The 13,876-nt window shown below is 38.9% G+C and overlaps 1 protein-coding gene across 2 annotated transcripts in view; it reads right to left on the minus strand.

The window, feature by feature from the left end:
* The window catches only part of HCRTR2 (hypocretin receptor 2), a 122,482-nt gene extending 110,867 nt beyond the window's left edge, over positions 1-11,615 (minus strand). Inside the window, exon 1 of one of the 2 annotated variants that reach the window (XM_032649189.1) lies at positions 11,021-11,243. In XM_032649189.1, coding sequence (XP_032505080.1) covers positions 11,021-11,243 — 223 coding nt within the window. Of the gene's footprint in view, positions 1-11,020 lie in introns of both variants that reach the window. The other variant, XM_032649190.1, reaches the window with a different exon arrangement.
* Between the last annotated feature and the right edge of the window lie 2,261 nt (positions 11,616-13,876).

Below are 13,876 nucleotides of genomic sequence, written 5' to 3' on the forward strand. Positions count from 1 at the left end.
GATAAAGACTATTATAAAAGACAAGGAAGTACACTACATAATGATCAAGGGATCAATCCAAGAAGAAGATATAACAATTTTAAATATTTATGCACCCAACAAAGGAGCACCTCAATACATAAGGCAAATGCTAGCAGCCATAAAATGGGAAATCAACAGTAACACAATAATAGTAAGGGACTTTAACTCCCCAATTTCACTAGTGGAAAGATCAACCAAAATGAAAATAAATAAGGAAACACAAGCTTTAAATGACACATTACACCAAATGGACTTAATTGATATTTATAGGACATTCCATCCAAAAACAACAGAATACACTATCTTCTCAAGTGCACACAAAACATTCTCCAGGATAGATCACGTCTTGGGTCACAAATCAAGCCTCAGTAAATTTAAGAAAATTGAAATCATATCAACCATCTTTTCTGACCACAATGCTGTGAGACTAGATATCAAATAGAGGAAAAAATCTGTAAAAAATACAAACACATGGAGGCTAAACAATATGCTACTAAACAACCAAGAGGTCACTGAAGGAACCAAAGAGGAAATCAAAAAATACCTAGAAACAAATGACAATGAAAACACGACAGCCCAAAACATATGGGATGCAGCAAAAGCAGTTCTAAGAAGGAAGTTTAGAGCAATACAATCCTACCTCAAGAAACAATAAAAATCTCAAATAAACAACCTAAATTTACACCTAAAGCAATTAGAGAAAGAAGAACAAAAAAAGCCCAAAGTTAACAGAAGGAAGAAAATTATAAAGATTGGATAAGAAATAAATGAAAAACAAATGAATGAAACAATAGCAAAGATCAATAAAACTAAAAGCTGGTTCTTTAAGGAGATAAACAAAAATGATAAACCATTACCCAGACTCAACAGGAAAAAAAGGGAGAAGACTCAACTCAAGAGAATTAGAAAGGAAAAAGGAGAAGTAATAACTGACACTGCAGAAATTCAAAGGATCATGAGAGACTACTACAACTATATGACAATAAATGGGCAACCTGGAAGAAATGGACAAATTCTTAGAAATGCACAACCTTCCAAGACTGAACCATGAAGAAATAGAAAATATAAACAGACCAATCACAAGCACTGAAATTGAAACTGTGATTAAAAATCTTCCAACAAACAAAAGCCCAGGATCATATGGCTTCACAGGAAAATTCTATCAAACATTTAGAGAAGAGTTAACACCCATTCTTCTCAAACTCTCCCAAAGTGTATCAGAGGGAGGAACACACCGAAACTCATTCTACAAGACCACTATCATCCTGATATCTAAACCAGAAAAAAGGTATCACAGAAAAAGAAAATTACAGGCCAGTGTCACTGATGAACATAGATGCAAAAATCCTCAACAAAATATTAGCAAACAGAATCCAACAGCACATTAAAAGGATCATACCCCACGATCAAGTGTGGTTTATCCCAGGAATGCAAGGTTTCTTCAATATAAACATATCAATCAATGTGATACACCGCATTGACAAGTTGAAGAATAAAAAGCATACGATCAGCTCAACAGATGCAGGAAAAGCTTTTGACAAAATTGAACACCGATTTATGATAAAAACTCTCCAGAAAGTGCACATACAGGGAACCTATATCAACGTAATAAAGGCCATATATGACAAACCCAGAGCCAACATCATTCTCAATGGTTAAAAACTGAAACCATTTCCTCTAAGATCAGGAACAAGACAAGGTTGCCCACACTCACCACTGTTATTCAACATAGTTTTGGAAGTTTTAGCCACAGCAGTCAAAGAAGAAAAAGAAATAAAAGGAATTGAAATTGGAAAAGAAGAAATAATACTGTCACTGTTTGCAGATGACATGATACTATACAGAGAAAATCCTAAAGATGCCAACAGAAAACTACTAGAGCTAATCAGTGAATTTGGTAGAGTAGCAGGATACAAAATCTCTGGCATTCTTATACTCTAACAACAAAAAATCTGAAAGTGAAATTAAGGAAACACTCCCATTTAACATTGCAACAAAAAGAATAAAATACTTAGGAATAAACCTACCTAAGGTGGTGAAAGACCTGTATGCAGAAAACTATAAGACAGTGATGAGAGAAGTAAAGGCAATACAAACAGATGGAGAGACATACCATGTTCTTGGATTGGAAGAATCAACATTGTGAAAATGACTACACTACCCAAAGCAATCTACCAATTCAATGCAATCCCTATCAAATTACTAATGACATTTTTCACAGAACTAGAACAAAAAATTTCACAATTTGCATGGAAACACAAAGGATCCCAAATAGTCAAAGAAATCTTGAGAAAGAAAAATGAAGCTGGAGGAATCAGGCTCCTGGACTTCAGACTACACTACAAAGCTACAGTAACCAAGACAGTATGTTACTGGCACAAAAATAGAAATATAGACAAATGGAACAGGATAGAAAGGCCAGGGATAAACCCATACACATATGGTCATCTTATCTTTGACAGAGGAAGCAAGAATATACAATGGAGAAAAAACAGCCTCTTCAATAAGTGGTGCTGGGAAACATGGATAGATACATGTAAAAGAATGAAATTAGAACACACCCTAACACCATACACAAAAATAAACTCAGAATGGTTTAAAGACCTAAATGTAAGGCCACACACTATAAAACTCTTAGAGGAAAACATAGGAAGAACACTCCTTGACATAAATCACAGCGAGATCCTTTTTGGCTCACCTCCTAGAGAAATGAAAATAAAAACAACAATAAACTAATGGGACCTAATGAAACTTAAAAGCTCTTGCACAGTAAAGCAAACCATAAACCAGACAAAAAGATAACCCTGAGAATGGGAGAAAATATTTGCAAACGAAGAAAGTAACAAAGGATTAATCTCCAAAATATAGAAGCACCTCATGCAGCTCAAGGTCAAAAGAACCCAGCCGGATCCAAAAATGGGTGGGAGACCTAAATAGGCATTTTTTCCAAAGAAGACATACAGATGGCCAACAAACACATGAAAAGATGCTCAACATCACTAATCATTAGAGAAATGCAAATCAAAACCACAATGAGATATCACCTCACACCAGTCAGAATGGCCATCATTAAAAAATCTAGAACAATAAATGCTGGAGAGGGTGTGTAGAAAAGGGAACCCTCTTGTACTTTTGGTCGGAATTTAAATTGATACAAGCACTATGGAGAACAGTATGGAGGCTCCTAAAAAAACTACAAATAGAACTACGAAACAACCCAGCAATCCCACTACTGGACATATACCCCAAGAAAACCATAATTCGAAAAGAGTAATGTACCACACTGTTCATTGCAGGACTATTTACAATAGCCAGGACATGGAAGCAACCTAAGTGTCCATCGACAGATGAATGGATAAAGAAGATGTGGCACATATATACAATGGAATATTACTCAGCCATAAAGCGGAAAGAAATTGAGTTCTTTGTAATGAGGTGGATGGACCTAGAGTCTGTCATACAGAGTGAAGTAAGTCAGAAAGAGAAAAAAAAATACTGTATGCTAATGCATGTATATGGAGTCTAAAAAAAACAATACTGATGAACCTAGTGGCAGGGCAGGAATAAAGAAACAGACATAGAGAACGGACTTGAGGATACGGGGCAGGGAAAGGGAAGCTGGGACAAAGTAAGAGAGTAGCACTGACATATATACACTACCAAATGTAAAATAGATAGCTAATGGGAAGCTCCTGCATAGCACAGGGAGACCAGCTTGATGCTTTGTGATGACCTAGAGGGTGGGTTGGGGAGGGTGGGAGGGAGGCTTAAGAGGGAGGGGATATGGGTGTATATGTATACATATAGCTGATTCACTTTGTTGTACAGCAGAAACTAACACAACATTGTAAAGCAATTATACTCCATTAAAGATGAAGAAAAAAAGAAAAAAAAAGAATTAACTTCTTATTTTAAATTAAAATATTGGATTTATTTATTTATTTATTTTCTTATGTGCCAATTTTGTAAATCTGGTTAATGTGCATCTGTACTCAGAATGTTGACAAAATCAGGTACCAAAGACATTGTAGCCGAAGGTCAGACAAAGGGAGTTAATATTCTTATCCTGACTTCTTGGAATACAGGACACTCGTAAGGTTTTCCAAAGCAGACACACAATCCCTGGATATTTCTATGCAGTCAAACTTTTCTTTTAAATTGATTTCAAATCTTTTCAGGCACATAAATTTTTACACTAAATACAACCTACCTCATTAGATTGTTCTGAAGAATAAATGAGGCAATGTATGTAACAATGTCTTCTGAAGAGTAAAATAATATGTAAACATTAAACATTTTTCATATGTATGTGATATCCAAAGCAAATTACTGGAAAAGACTCAATGATAGTAATCCAAAAATATTTTCAAGAATAGAGTACATATTTATTCTGAATAGTCTTGATTTTTTGTTTATGGGGAAACAGTTCAAATGGAAAAACATTTAATGGTATTTAAATATATATTCAACCCATTTACTTGGTCAAGAGATGATCTCTCGTTGGGAATAAAGATGAAATCAATAAATCCAGTCCTAAGAGTCAGCTATCCAAAAGACTGGTCATATACGTCATGTATTTCATCTGATAGCCTCTCAAACTGTTCCACTGTCAGTGTCTAAAGTTCATTTCATTTATAGTGTTATGGGTAATGCCTCTTTGGACATATAAAATACCATTGTGCTCCAGGAGCACTATTATGTGATATAAAGATTGACGTATGCAGTCAAATCAATAGAAACTTATGATTTTTTTAAAAAGTTAACATTAATTCCATCAGAGAAAGAAAAAAAAAGAAATGTGTGAGTAGGTTTGAAAGCCAAAGGAGGAACAAAACAATCTTTAGATTATCTGAGATAGTAAATGTTTAGGTCCTCAGTCTTTAATGGTCTCTAAAGACAGCATCTTCGGTAACAAAATAATCCTTGGCCACAATTATCTAACGTTTATCCAGAGAGTCACCCCCCTGAACAGGCAAAAACCTTTTTGACAACACCTATTTTTACCTTGAAATTTTCTCTTGTAAAGTAACCCTAGCCTGACCTTGATTAACTTATCAAATGAGCTCATCCTCCAAGCTGAAGGATTATAGTCTATCAGAGGAATAGCATGGCAACTGGCCAGCACAGCTCCATAGATCGTCTGGAGGGCACACCTCGGTAACACTCCCATTCTCTCTTTTCTTTCCTTTTTCTTGGTCAGGATTAGAAGCATGAGACAGAGTCAGGATGACACAGGTGGACCATGGAACCAGATAAATCTGTATTAGAAACCCAGTGCTGATACTTACAGTCTGAGTAAACTTTGGAACTAGTTAAAATAGCTTTTTGAATTTCATGTTTCTCATTTGTCAATCAAAGCTATTAATCTCCTTGCTATAAGTTTGTCATGAGGCATCAAGGAAATATATATATTCAACGTGGAACGTAGCTTCCAAGACCTGGCATATAGTACTCCATAAATATTCTTCATTTTCCTTTGCAGCAAGAAGAGGAGTTGGAGACGAATAACTACCCTTTGTTTCACCCATCACGTCATTAACTGGACCTCACCAGTGAGACGTTATTCAACAGAGCCAGCATCCCTAAGGTTGAGGGGTATGTCAGAATTCTACAAGAAGAAGGATGGAAAGGTCATCTCTCATCAGTGAAATAACACCAGTGGTGGATACTCCTGAAATCTGAGGAGCTGAGTAAGAATTCAGGGACTTTGTAATGCTAATGTAACTGTAGTACGTGATGATTTGCAAATACGTTCTGAAATATGAATTAATAAAAATTCATGTAAACATATAAAACACATATGTATGCCCTAATAAAATCAAGAAAAATTTTATATAACTTCATGTATTTGTATGTTAGATTTAGCCTGTCTTATACATTGGTAACATTTTCATTTATTTCACTTTCCTCATTTTTTTTCAAATATAGAAAAAACCTATTCCATTTAAATTATCAGTAGCACATGTTATTTCATTATTGTCTTCCCATGGTAAATGTTGCTGTTATCTATGAGAGAGACATTTAAAAAGTTATCACTGAGATTCTGTTCAAGTCAAAAACATGATTTATTTTACCCGGTAAAACTAAGTGGCTATGATTTGCTAAAAAGGTGGAGGTGTCAGTTTAACTCTTATTCAGATAAGCATGCTTTGCATTCTGTAACTAAAATCATACAAGTTTAAAGCTTAGTGGCTAACCTTACCTTTTACGGTTACTGATCATGACTTCTATCGGGTCTTGGCAGAGATCAGTAATGTATTATCTCTAACCTCTTTCTGCTTCCTGTGTGTGAAAGAGTGGGTTTTAAAGACCCACAGGGCTGAGATGGGCTTTGGGACAAGTAGAGAAGAAAGGTCTCAGACTTAGGAGCAGCGGGAACTTGCGACTCTGCCATTGCCATGTCTGGGGCATATGATTAGCTCTGTAAGAAGCAACCCTATTACAGGTATTCCCCCCATCCCACATACCCAGTTTAGTTTAACTCTTATTAGATACATTTATTAATGGGCAGTGTGCTTTAACTGAGTTAAATCAACATATTATCTTTGTGTGTGTGTACGGGCATGCTGTTTAAAACATCAGTAGTGATAGACTGGCCAGCTAACATTTCAGAAACTCTTGAGTTAATGGAACCTAGAGCAGGGAAATGTAAACTGAGAGAAAGAAAATCATCATGATGGTTAGGAATGACTTTCACATAGAGGTGGGAAGGCAATGTTAAGTAGTCAACATGATGCACTAAACATCTAATTGGGGTGGGAGGGTGGAGCTGGTATGGAAAAGAAGAGTAACAGGTGCCAACACCATGTCACTAACAGCTTTTATGAAAACACTCAATTGAGAAAAATGCCAGAGTAGAGGCCATAAAGAGCTACAGAGCTACAGATTGGCCACGGAGGAACAGGATGGCTACCAATCTCACCAAGGAGAGATTTCAATAGTGAGAATGAAGGGATAGAAATTGGCATTTAGTGTCTACTGTGTCAAGAAAAGAAAATATATATATATTTGTGTACACTCCTCTAAATATCTCTGTAGAGGATGCTCATATATATATCCTCATAGGATTTCTATAAGGCAGGATTTATTTTTTATTTTTCAATTTATTTGATTCAAGTATAGTTGATTTACAATGTTGTATTTATTTCTGCTGTACAGCAAAGTGATTCAGTTATAGACATATAGATGTTCTTTTTCATATTCTTTTCCACTATGGTTTATCACAGATATTGAATATAGTTCCGTGTGCTGTACAGTAGGACCTTGTTGTCTATCCATTCTCTATATAATAGTTTGCATCTGCTAACCCCAAACTCTCAATAATCCATCCCTCCCCCACCACCTCTCCCCCTTGGCAACCACAAGTCTATTCTCTGTGTCTGTGAGTCAAGGCAGGCATTATTAACCATAACTTTCAGTTGGAAAAAACAGCCTCAGAGAGTTTGTTAACTTGCTAATGTCACATAAGAGGTGAGAAGCACAGTTGGACTGATGTCATTTGTTGACTGTTCTCCTCATTTTTTCATATGAAGATGACAACAGGGAAGATAGAAGCATTCCAGGTGAAAATCATATATTTGAAAGTGGAAGTAAGAGAAGCAGGGAATTGCTCATTTCCTCCAGATGTTTAACACTTGAACTGACTAGAACCCATCTCTCCATCCAGTTTCTACTCAAGGAATAGTAGGAATGACATCAAACATATTCCCTTGAGTGTCCCCAAGAACACTTTCCCCCATACAAATTAATTTTAAAAACATAACATTGCTCAAAATGTACTGGTCAAATAACTGAATGCATCTACTTGTCTAAAGTACAAGACATCCTTAGGAATAGGTTATATGTGATATAATTTTGAAGATGCTGGAAAAACACTGCTTCCAGAAAGAACCTGTCTCATCTTTCTTCCTAGGATTTAAAATTCTATAATTAGATGTGTATATGTTTTTATTAGGATGCATATAATCATGAAATTGCATGTAGAGTAATTTTTTGCCTTATTTTGAATGACTTTTGTCAACATTTTTCCCAATAAACTGCTTTCTAGCTTGGGAAAGAAGCATCTGATAATGGGGAGGGTATATAATGAGAAAGGCACCATGGAGAGCAGAAAAATAGGTAAGTATGATCAAGACCTTGTCATTCTGCTCACAAAAGGACATTGTGGGAGTAATGACTGCTAACTGATTACACTATATTTGTAAGTTCAAGAAGGTTGAGATTTTCCAAGTAGTTAGTTACATGAAAGTACAAGTGATAAGCAGACCAGAAGGGTCAGTGATTACATCTGCTGCTTACACGGTGGTATTTCACCTTCATACCCAATGTTGACTCTTTTATCTTGCATGAATAATGTGATTTCTTGTCCTGCCATTCTCTGCATAAAATGACATACCAGGGGGGCAAAAAAGCGATTCTCAATCTAATCTGTTTTGCAAATTTGACAATGACTTAAAAGAGCAGGAAGTTGTCTGTGAGTAATGACACTGCTTATTTGTTTAAATGTCAAACTTGAACCTCATCTGCTTTCAGGGAATATGTCCATAAAGAATATGGGTTTCAGTTCAGCCAGAGAGGATTTCAGTGTCATTCATTTCTGAGGAAAACAGCTGTCAGTTTCATGAAAACAAAGAGCTTTGAGTATATCTTTTTTTTTTTTTTTTAAGTTGAATAAAATTAGACATTTCAGCACTTGGGGCTGTGGACAGTGCTCTCTCACTTGACATTATGAAACATCTACTCCAGAGATGTTTCTTTCCTGAGACTAAAGCACTCCTCAGGCTAGCAAACATGCACCCCTAAACTATGCAATTAGGATATGAAAACCATGCATCACAGGTCTGTGCAAGCCAGAATAAAATAACAGCAAAAAGGAGCAAATTTTATCACAGAGGTTAAGCCTAAAATAAAATTAGGGAAGGAAAATAATTATGATTTGTAGCTATTCCTGAAAAACACGTCAAAATTTTACTGCAATGCAATAACATTCCTCCCTCAGTGGGTTTTTGTTGGAGAGAATCACAGAACCATTAACCCCTCATGGTAATTTATTAATAGTGGGCATAGATGGAAGGGAGAAAAGGAAATACATTTAATAGGCTTGCAGACAGTGGGAGAAAAGAATTAATTCTCTGTATGCTTTCTAAATCTAGAGTGGAATATCAGTGAAGAATTCTGGACCTGAGGTCAGAAGAAATGGAACTGAATCTTAATGATGTTCCTTAATAAGTCATTTTATTTCTCTAAGTCTTGTTTCTTCTGTCAAATGTGGGTTACTCTGAGGTTAAGTGAGAGAGTGTATGGGAAGGAGTCTGGCACAGAGTAGGTATTCATAGATGTTCAATTTTGATTATTCACTTATCATTAAGTATTAGCATAATGCAGTGAAATGTTGCTATGCTAGTAGCCATGTATCTTAATTATTGTAACTCTAAGCATGGATGACAAGGAGAAGGGAAACAAGAAAAGCATTATGATTAACAGACTTAACCTTACAACTGGTCCTAACCATGTGTATTTCCACCTTTCACCTTGTCTGCCTCATCAAAACATTTCCTTTATGTTTGCCTTTAAAAAACTGCAACAAAGTTAAAATAGCCTGAAAAAATATACAGACAGAGCCAACTAAAGTTCTCAGAGGATTCTTATCTTTCTTGTCAAATAATATTCTACCAGCTCTCTCAGGAATGCCTTTCAGTCACATACGACCAACTATTCTGCCTCCTGAATTGGCGAGGGACTACTGTGACTGCTTCTTACCCAGACTGACACATATGGGGAGAGAAGGTAAAAATCAGGCTAGCGCCGAGAGCCTGATAATTCTCTTATTATCCTCCACTGCAGCTACAAAGCCTCTACTTTGGACTTCAACACCTCCCAGCCTATTCCACCTCGCTCATCTTCTACCCCTTTTTGTAACTGAAAATCTAGAGCATCTTCTCCTAGCCTCCCCCTATCTCCTGTCATTTTCCACAGAGATTCCCTCCACACTGCCCTCTGCATTTAAACGCCTCCTACTCTCCATTCATCTAGGTGCACACTCCTTCCATTCACAATTTATGTTCAATCGTCCCTCCCTTCTAAAGCCCCTGTTTTTTGTTTTTTAAGTCGATTTCCCAGCTGCCCTAATAAACTCCATCACCACAGCCACCATCTAGCCACGGCACCGCTTATTCAACCCTCAGAAATTGTGCAGAGGTGGGGAGTGGGAGAGGAAATTTATGCTTGCATACCAACCTAGACAGCGACAAATAGTGAGAACCTAGCACAAAGCTTGGTCTAGTCTTTGGAAAAAAAGAAATCAGCTGCAAATGTTTCCCGAGCCTGGAAACAAGCATACTCTGGAAAATACATGGGTACAGTGGATAAATGAATGAATGGATGGAGGGATGAATGATTGTGATCTCCTTGGTACTTTTCTCAGAGGCCCCTCCTCCTTGCTCGCTCCCGGCTTGGCTCCTGTTTAATTCAGCTTCCTTGCATGAGTGCACCTCCCTGCTTTGCCTCTGCTCCCACTTCCTGCCCTTTCATTACCGCCTGTGGACTCAGCCTCAACCCCTCGCCAAAGGGCACTTGTACCGGGCTCACAAATCCTTTGTGATTTCCACAGCCCAGGAGAGCTTGCTCCGAAGGGGCACAGCTTCTCATCCTGCCAGCCTGACCTCTCCCCACCCCCGAAACACTCGTCCACGTTACACAAAAGGATGACTAATTCCCCCACACTCCATCAAATCCACCTGGAGAGCCCTGCCTCTGTCCCTTTCCCCGCGCCTGGAACCTTGGTGCTCCCAAAGGCAATGCGGCTCCCTGCAGAAAAAGGGATCACCATTCCAGGGCTCGGTCCTGGCTCGTAAAATCAGAAAACTTTTTAAAAAAAATATAACCCCACCCCGAGAGCAGCCACCTCTTTGTGTGCATCCCTGGGGGGAGGAGGGGTCTTGGCAGTCGGGGGCGCGAGGACTTGGCAGCCCCTACCTGGGGCTGCCCGGCGGACACTCACCCAGGACGTTCCCAATGAGAGCCACCACGAACACGATGATGTAGCCGGCGATCAGGACCCACTCGTATTCTTTGGGGTGGAGGTATTCCCTCCACAGGTACCGCAGGAATTCCTCGTCGTCATAGTCGGTGGGGTTTAAAAAAGGCTCTTGAGTTGCATTCAGCTCCGGAGCAGATGACCAGTTGCGACAAGGGGGGGAGTCCTCCAGTTTGGTGCCGGACATCACGGGCTCCAGTCCGGGTCGGCTCAGTGCTGCAAGCGGCTCGGCCCCTGCCCCATGGGCGCCGCGGTCTGCGGCGTGAGGAGGCGCGGACAGGCGACCAGGGGCTCAGTAGCAGAAAATGACGTGAAAAGTTACGGAGCCAATGCCTCCGAGTCTCCCGCCCGCCGGGCAACTAGTCCGCCGGCGGGGCTGTGTCTGCAGGCGATGTTGCACCGGGAGGTGAGGAGTAGGCTGAGCATCCAGGGACCGGGCACCAGAGGCTGCAGCAGGGACACCGGGAGGGGAAGCTGCTACCTCGGCTAGGGCTCAATGACTCCTCATTCCAGCGCGGAGTTCGCAGCCCACAGCCTCCTCCCGCGCCCGGGAGAGCTGGGGCTGAAGAAGGAAAAAAAAAAAAAAGTCGTGAAAATGGTATTAACCTGTTTCTCCGTGGGTTCCATCTCCCTCTTTTCTACTTCTTTTTTGTTCCTGCATTTCTCAAGTGCAGTTTCTGTAAACACAGACTTGTGTAGGTCTGTGCACATGGCAAGCCTGGCAACATAGGCTTAATATAGGATTTGCAGATGCTTTTGTCTGGGACAGGTAAATAAAAAGTAATGAGGGGCAGCCACTGTGTTCCTCAAGCAGGACGATGCAAAAGTCATTTCAGGCAAGTCATTTAACGTTTGCTTTGCTTTGCCAGCTTAACTCAGCTAGTACTTGATGAATCTAAGGCATCTCCTCCTCTCCTCCTCCCCTCTTCCCAAACTGGAGAAAGAGATTTTAATATATATATATATATATATATATATATATATATATATATAATATATATATATATATATATGGCTGGAATTTGTATTTGCAACAGCAAGTGTCATGTGAAATACAGCAGCAAATCCTTGAAGGACACTAAGGGTAAAAAATGTGATCATAGTTAATGTTGTCCAGCAGAGGTGGCACTGACATACCCCACAGCGTTAAACAGATTCTCAGTAGGATGTACACAAGAAGAGGGGCTCTCTCTGGGGAAGCCCACACCACGCTGGTCTTTCTTCTCATTGACTCAGGACTGATGTCACCTGCTGTTCTCTCATGGCTTGATTTTGTCTCTAAGGATAGCATTTTGGGATTTGTTAGAGTGTGAGTTCATGATCCTTTCACTTTCAATAACCATGATAGGAGCATTGTATTTGATTGATTACAGTCCTGGACGTGGGAAGGGCCTTGGAATCATCTAGCCTAAACTTCAGCTTAATATTAGAAGCCTTCTGATAATATTGTTAATGTGTTTGTGCCTAGTTTGGATGTGACCACAATTCACTCCCTCCACCATCATGGGACTTCTCTAGAAGTTAGAAAACTCTTCTTTACATTAAAATAAGGTCTTAAACTGACATCTGTCTTTCTCAGTCTTTTAGTCCCAGTTCCTAGTTTGCATCTTGGTGCTACATGCAATAAATCCTCCACGTGACAATCTTTCACATAAGCATCACAATTCCCCCCACCCACTTCCATGCTTCCTATGTTCACTGTTCCCCAATTATTTCCATTGTTTTTCAAATGACACTATCTTCACAACTTACCTTCACTTGGTCTTCCTTTTATGTCAGTGCCACCTCTGCTGGACAGTTGCCAATATCCTGCAGGGTATACAGCTAGGAGGAAATACAGTAGTATGTTTTGCCACTACAAATGTAAACTACTCTTTGGATGCAGCCAATGTTGGTATCTAATTATTTTTTCAAAAGTCACAAGACGCTGTTTATTCATACTGAGTCTTTATTTAAGATCCCTCCCCCACCCCCAATCATAATTCTTCACATTTGTTTTGTTCTTTACAGTTTACAAAATTCTTTCATGCTCCTTAATTTAAAACCCCCTGAGAGGTTGGCCCAGTTTTGCAGATGAGGAAACTGTTCCTGGAGAAATTAAGTGTTACCAAAGGTCAAGTGAGGAATCAGTGGCAAAATCTTCAGTTCTTCTGACCCCAGCCTGATGCTTCCATCATTCGACAGTGTCATGTTTCACAAGAAACACTATTGTGGTATTTTCCCAATCCACACTAGTCAAATTTCTTTTTAAGAGAAGGGAATAAATAGGCATTTTATTTTTAGACAAATATTTACTTAGTGCTCTTATTTCACTCAGAGATACAAGTTAAACAAGGTTACTGCTTTCATGCATTTTACTTTCTACTGAAGTTAGAAACAAGTCAACTAATAACTACTTAAGAAGAATATGAAGAAGGGACAAGTGCTATGATGAAAGCCAAACAGGTGAAGTGAGTGGAGAATTCCAAAGGCCTTATTAGAAATAGATGGTCGAAAAGACCTGGGTGAAGAGGTGGCCTGTACGTAGAGATACCCAAATGGTAAATGTACATATTAATTTCATTTTGTTAATTTGAGGCTTAACCAAATCATCTTAAATGCTGATGCTCTTTCCAAAGCATTAGCCATTTCTCTAGACATCCTATCATCAGTAAATTTGGCAAGTAGGCCTTCTGTGTCTTCATTCATGGTCATTGATACAAATCTGCTAATGTTATCCTGTGGTATAATATGTTCCTCTGATTTATTAATATTTGTATTTTCCGCTTCCCTGTACTATTCTTTTCAAAATGGGGAAAGTTGTTGCAACTTTAGTTCCAA

Source organism: Phocoena sinus, chromosome 11 (assembly GCF_008692025.1).
Source record: "Phocoena sinus isolate mPhoSin1 chromosome 11, mPhoSin1.pri, whole genome shotgun sequence".
Lineage (NCBI taxonomy): Eukaryota > Metazoa > Chordata > Mammalia > Artiodactyla > Phocoenidae > Phocoena > Phocoena sinus.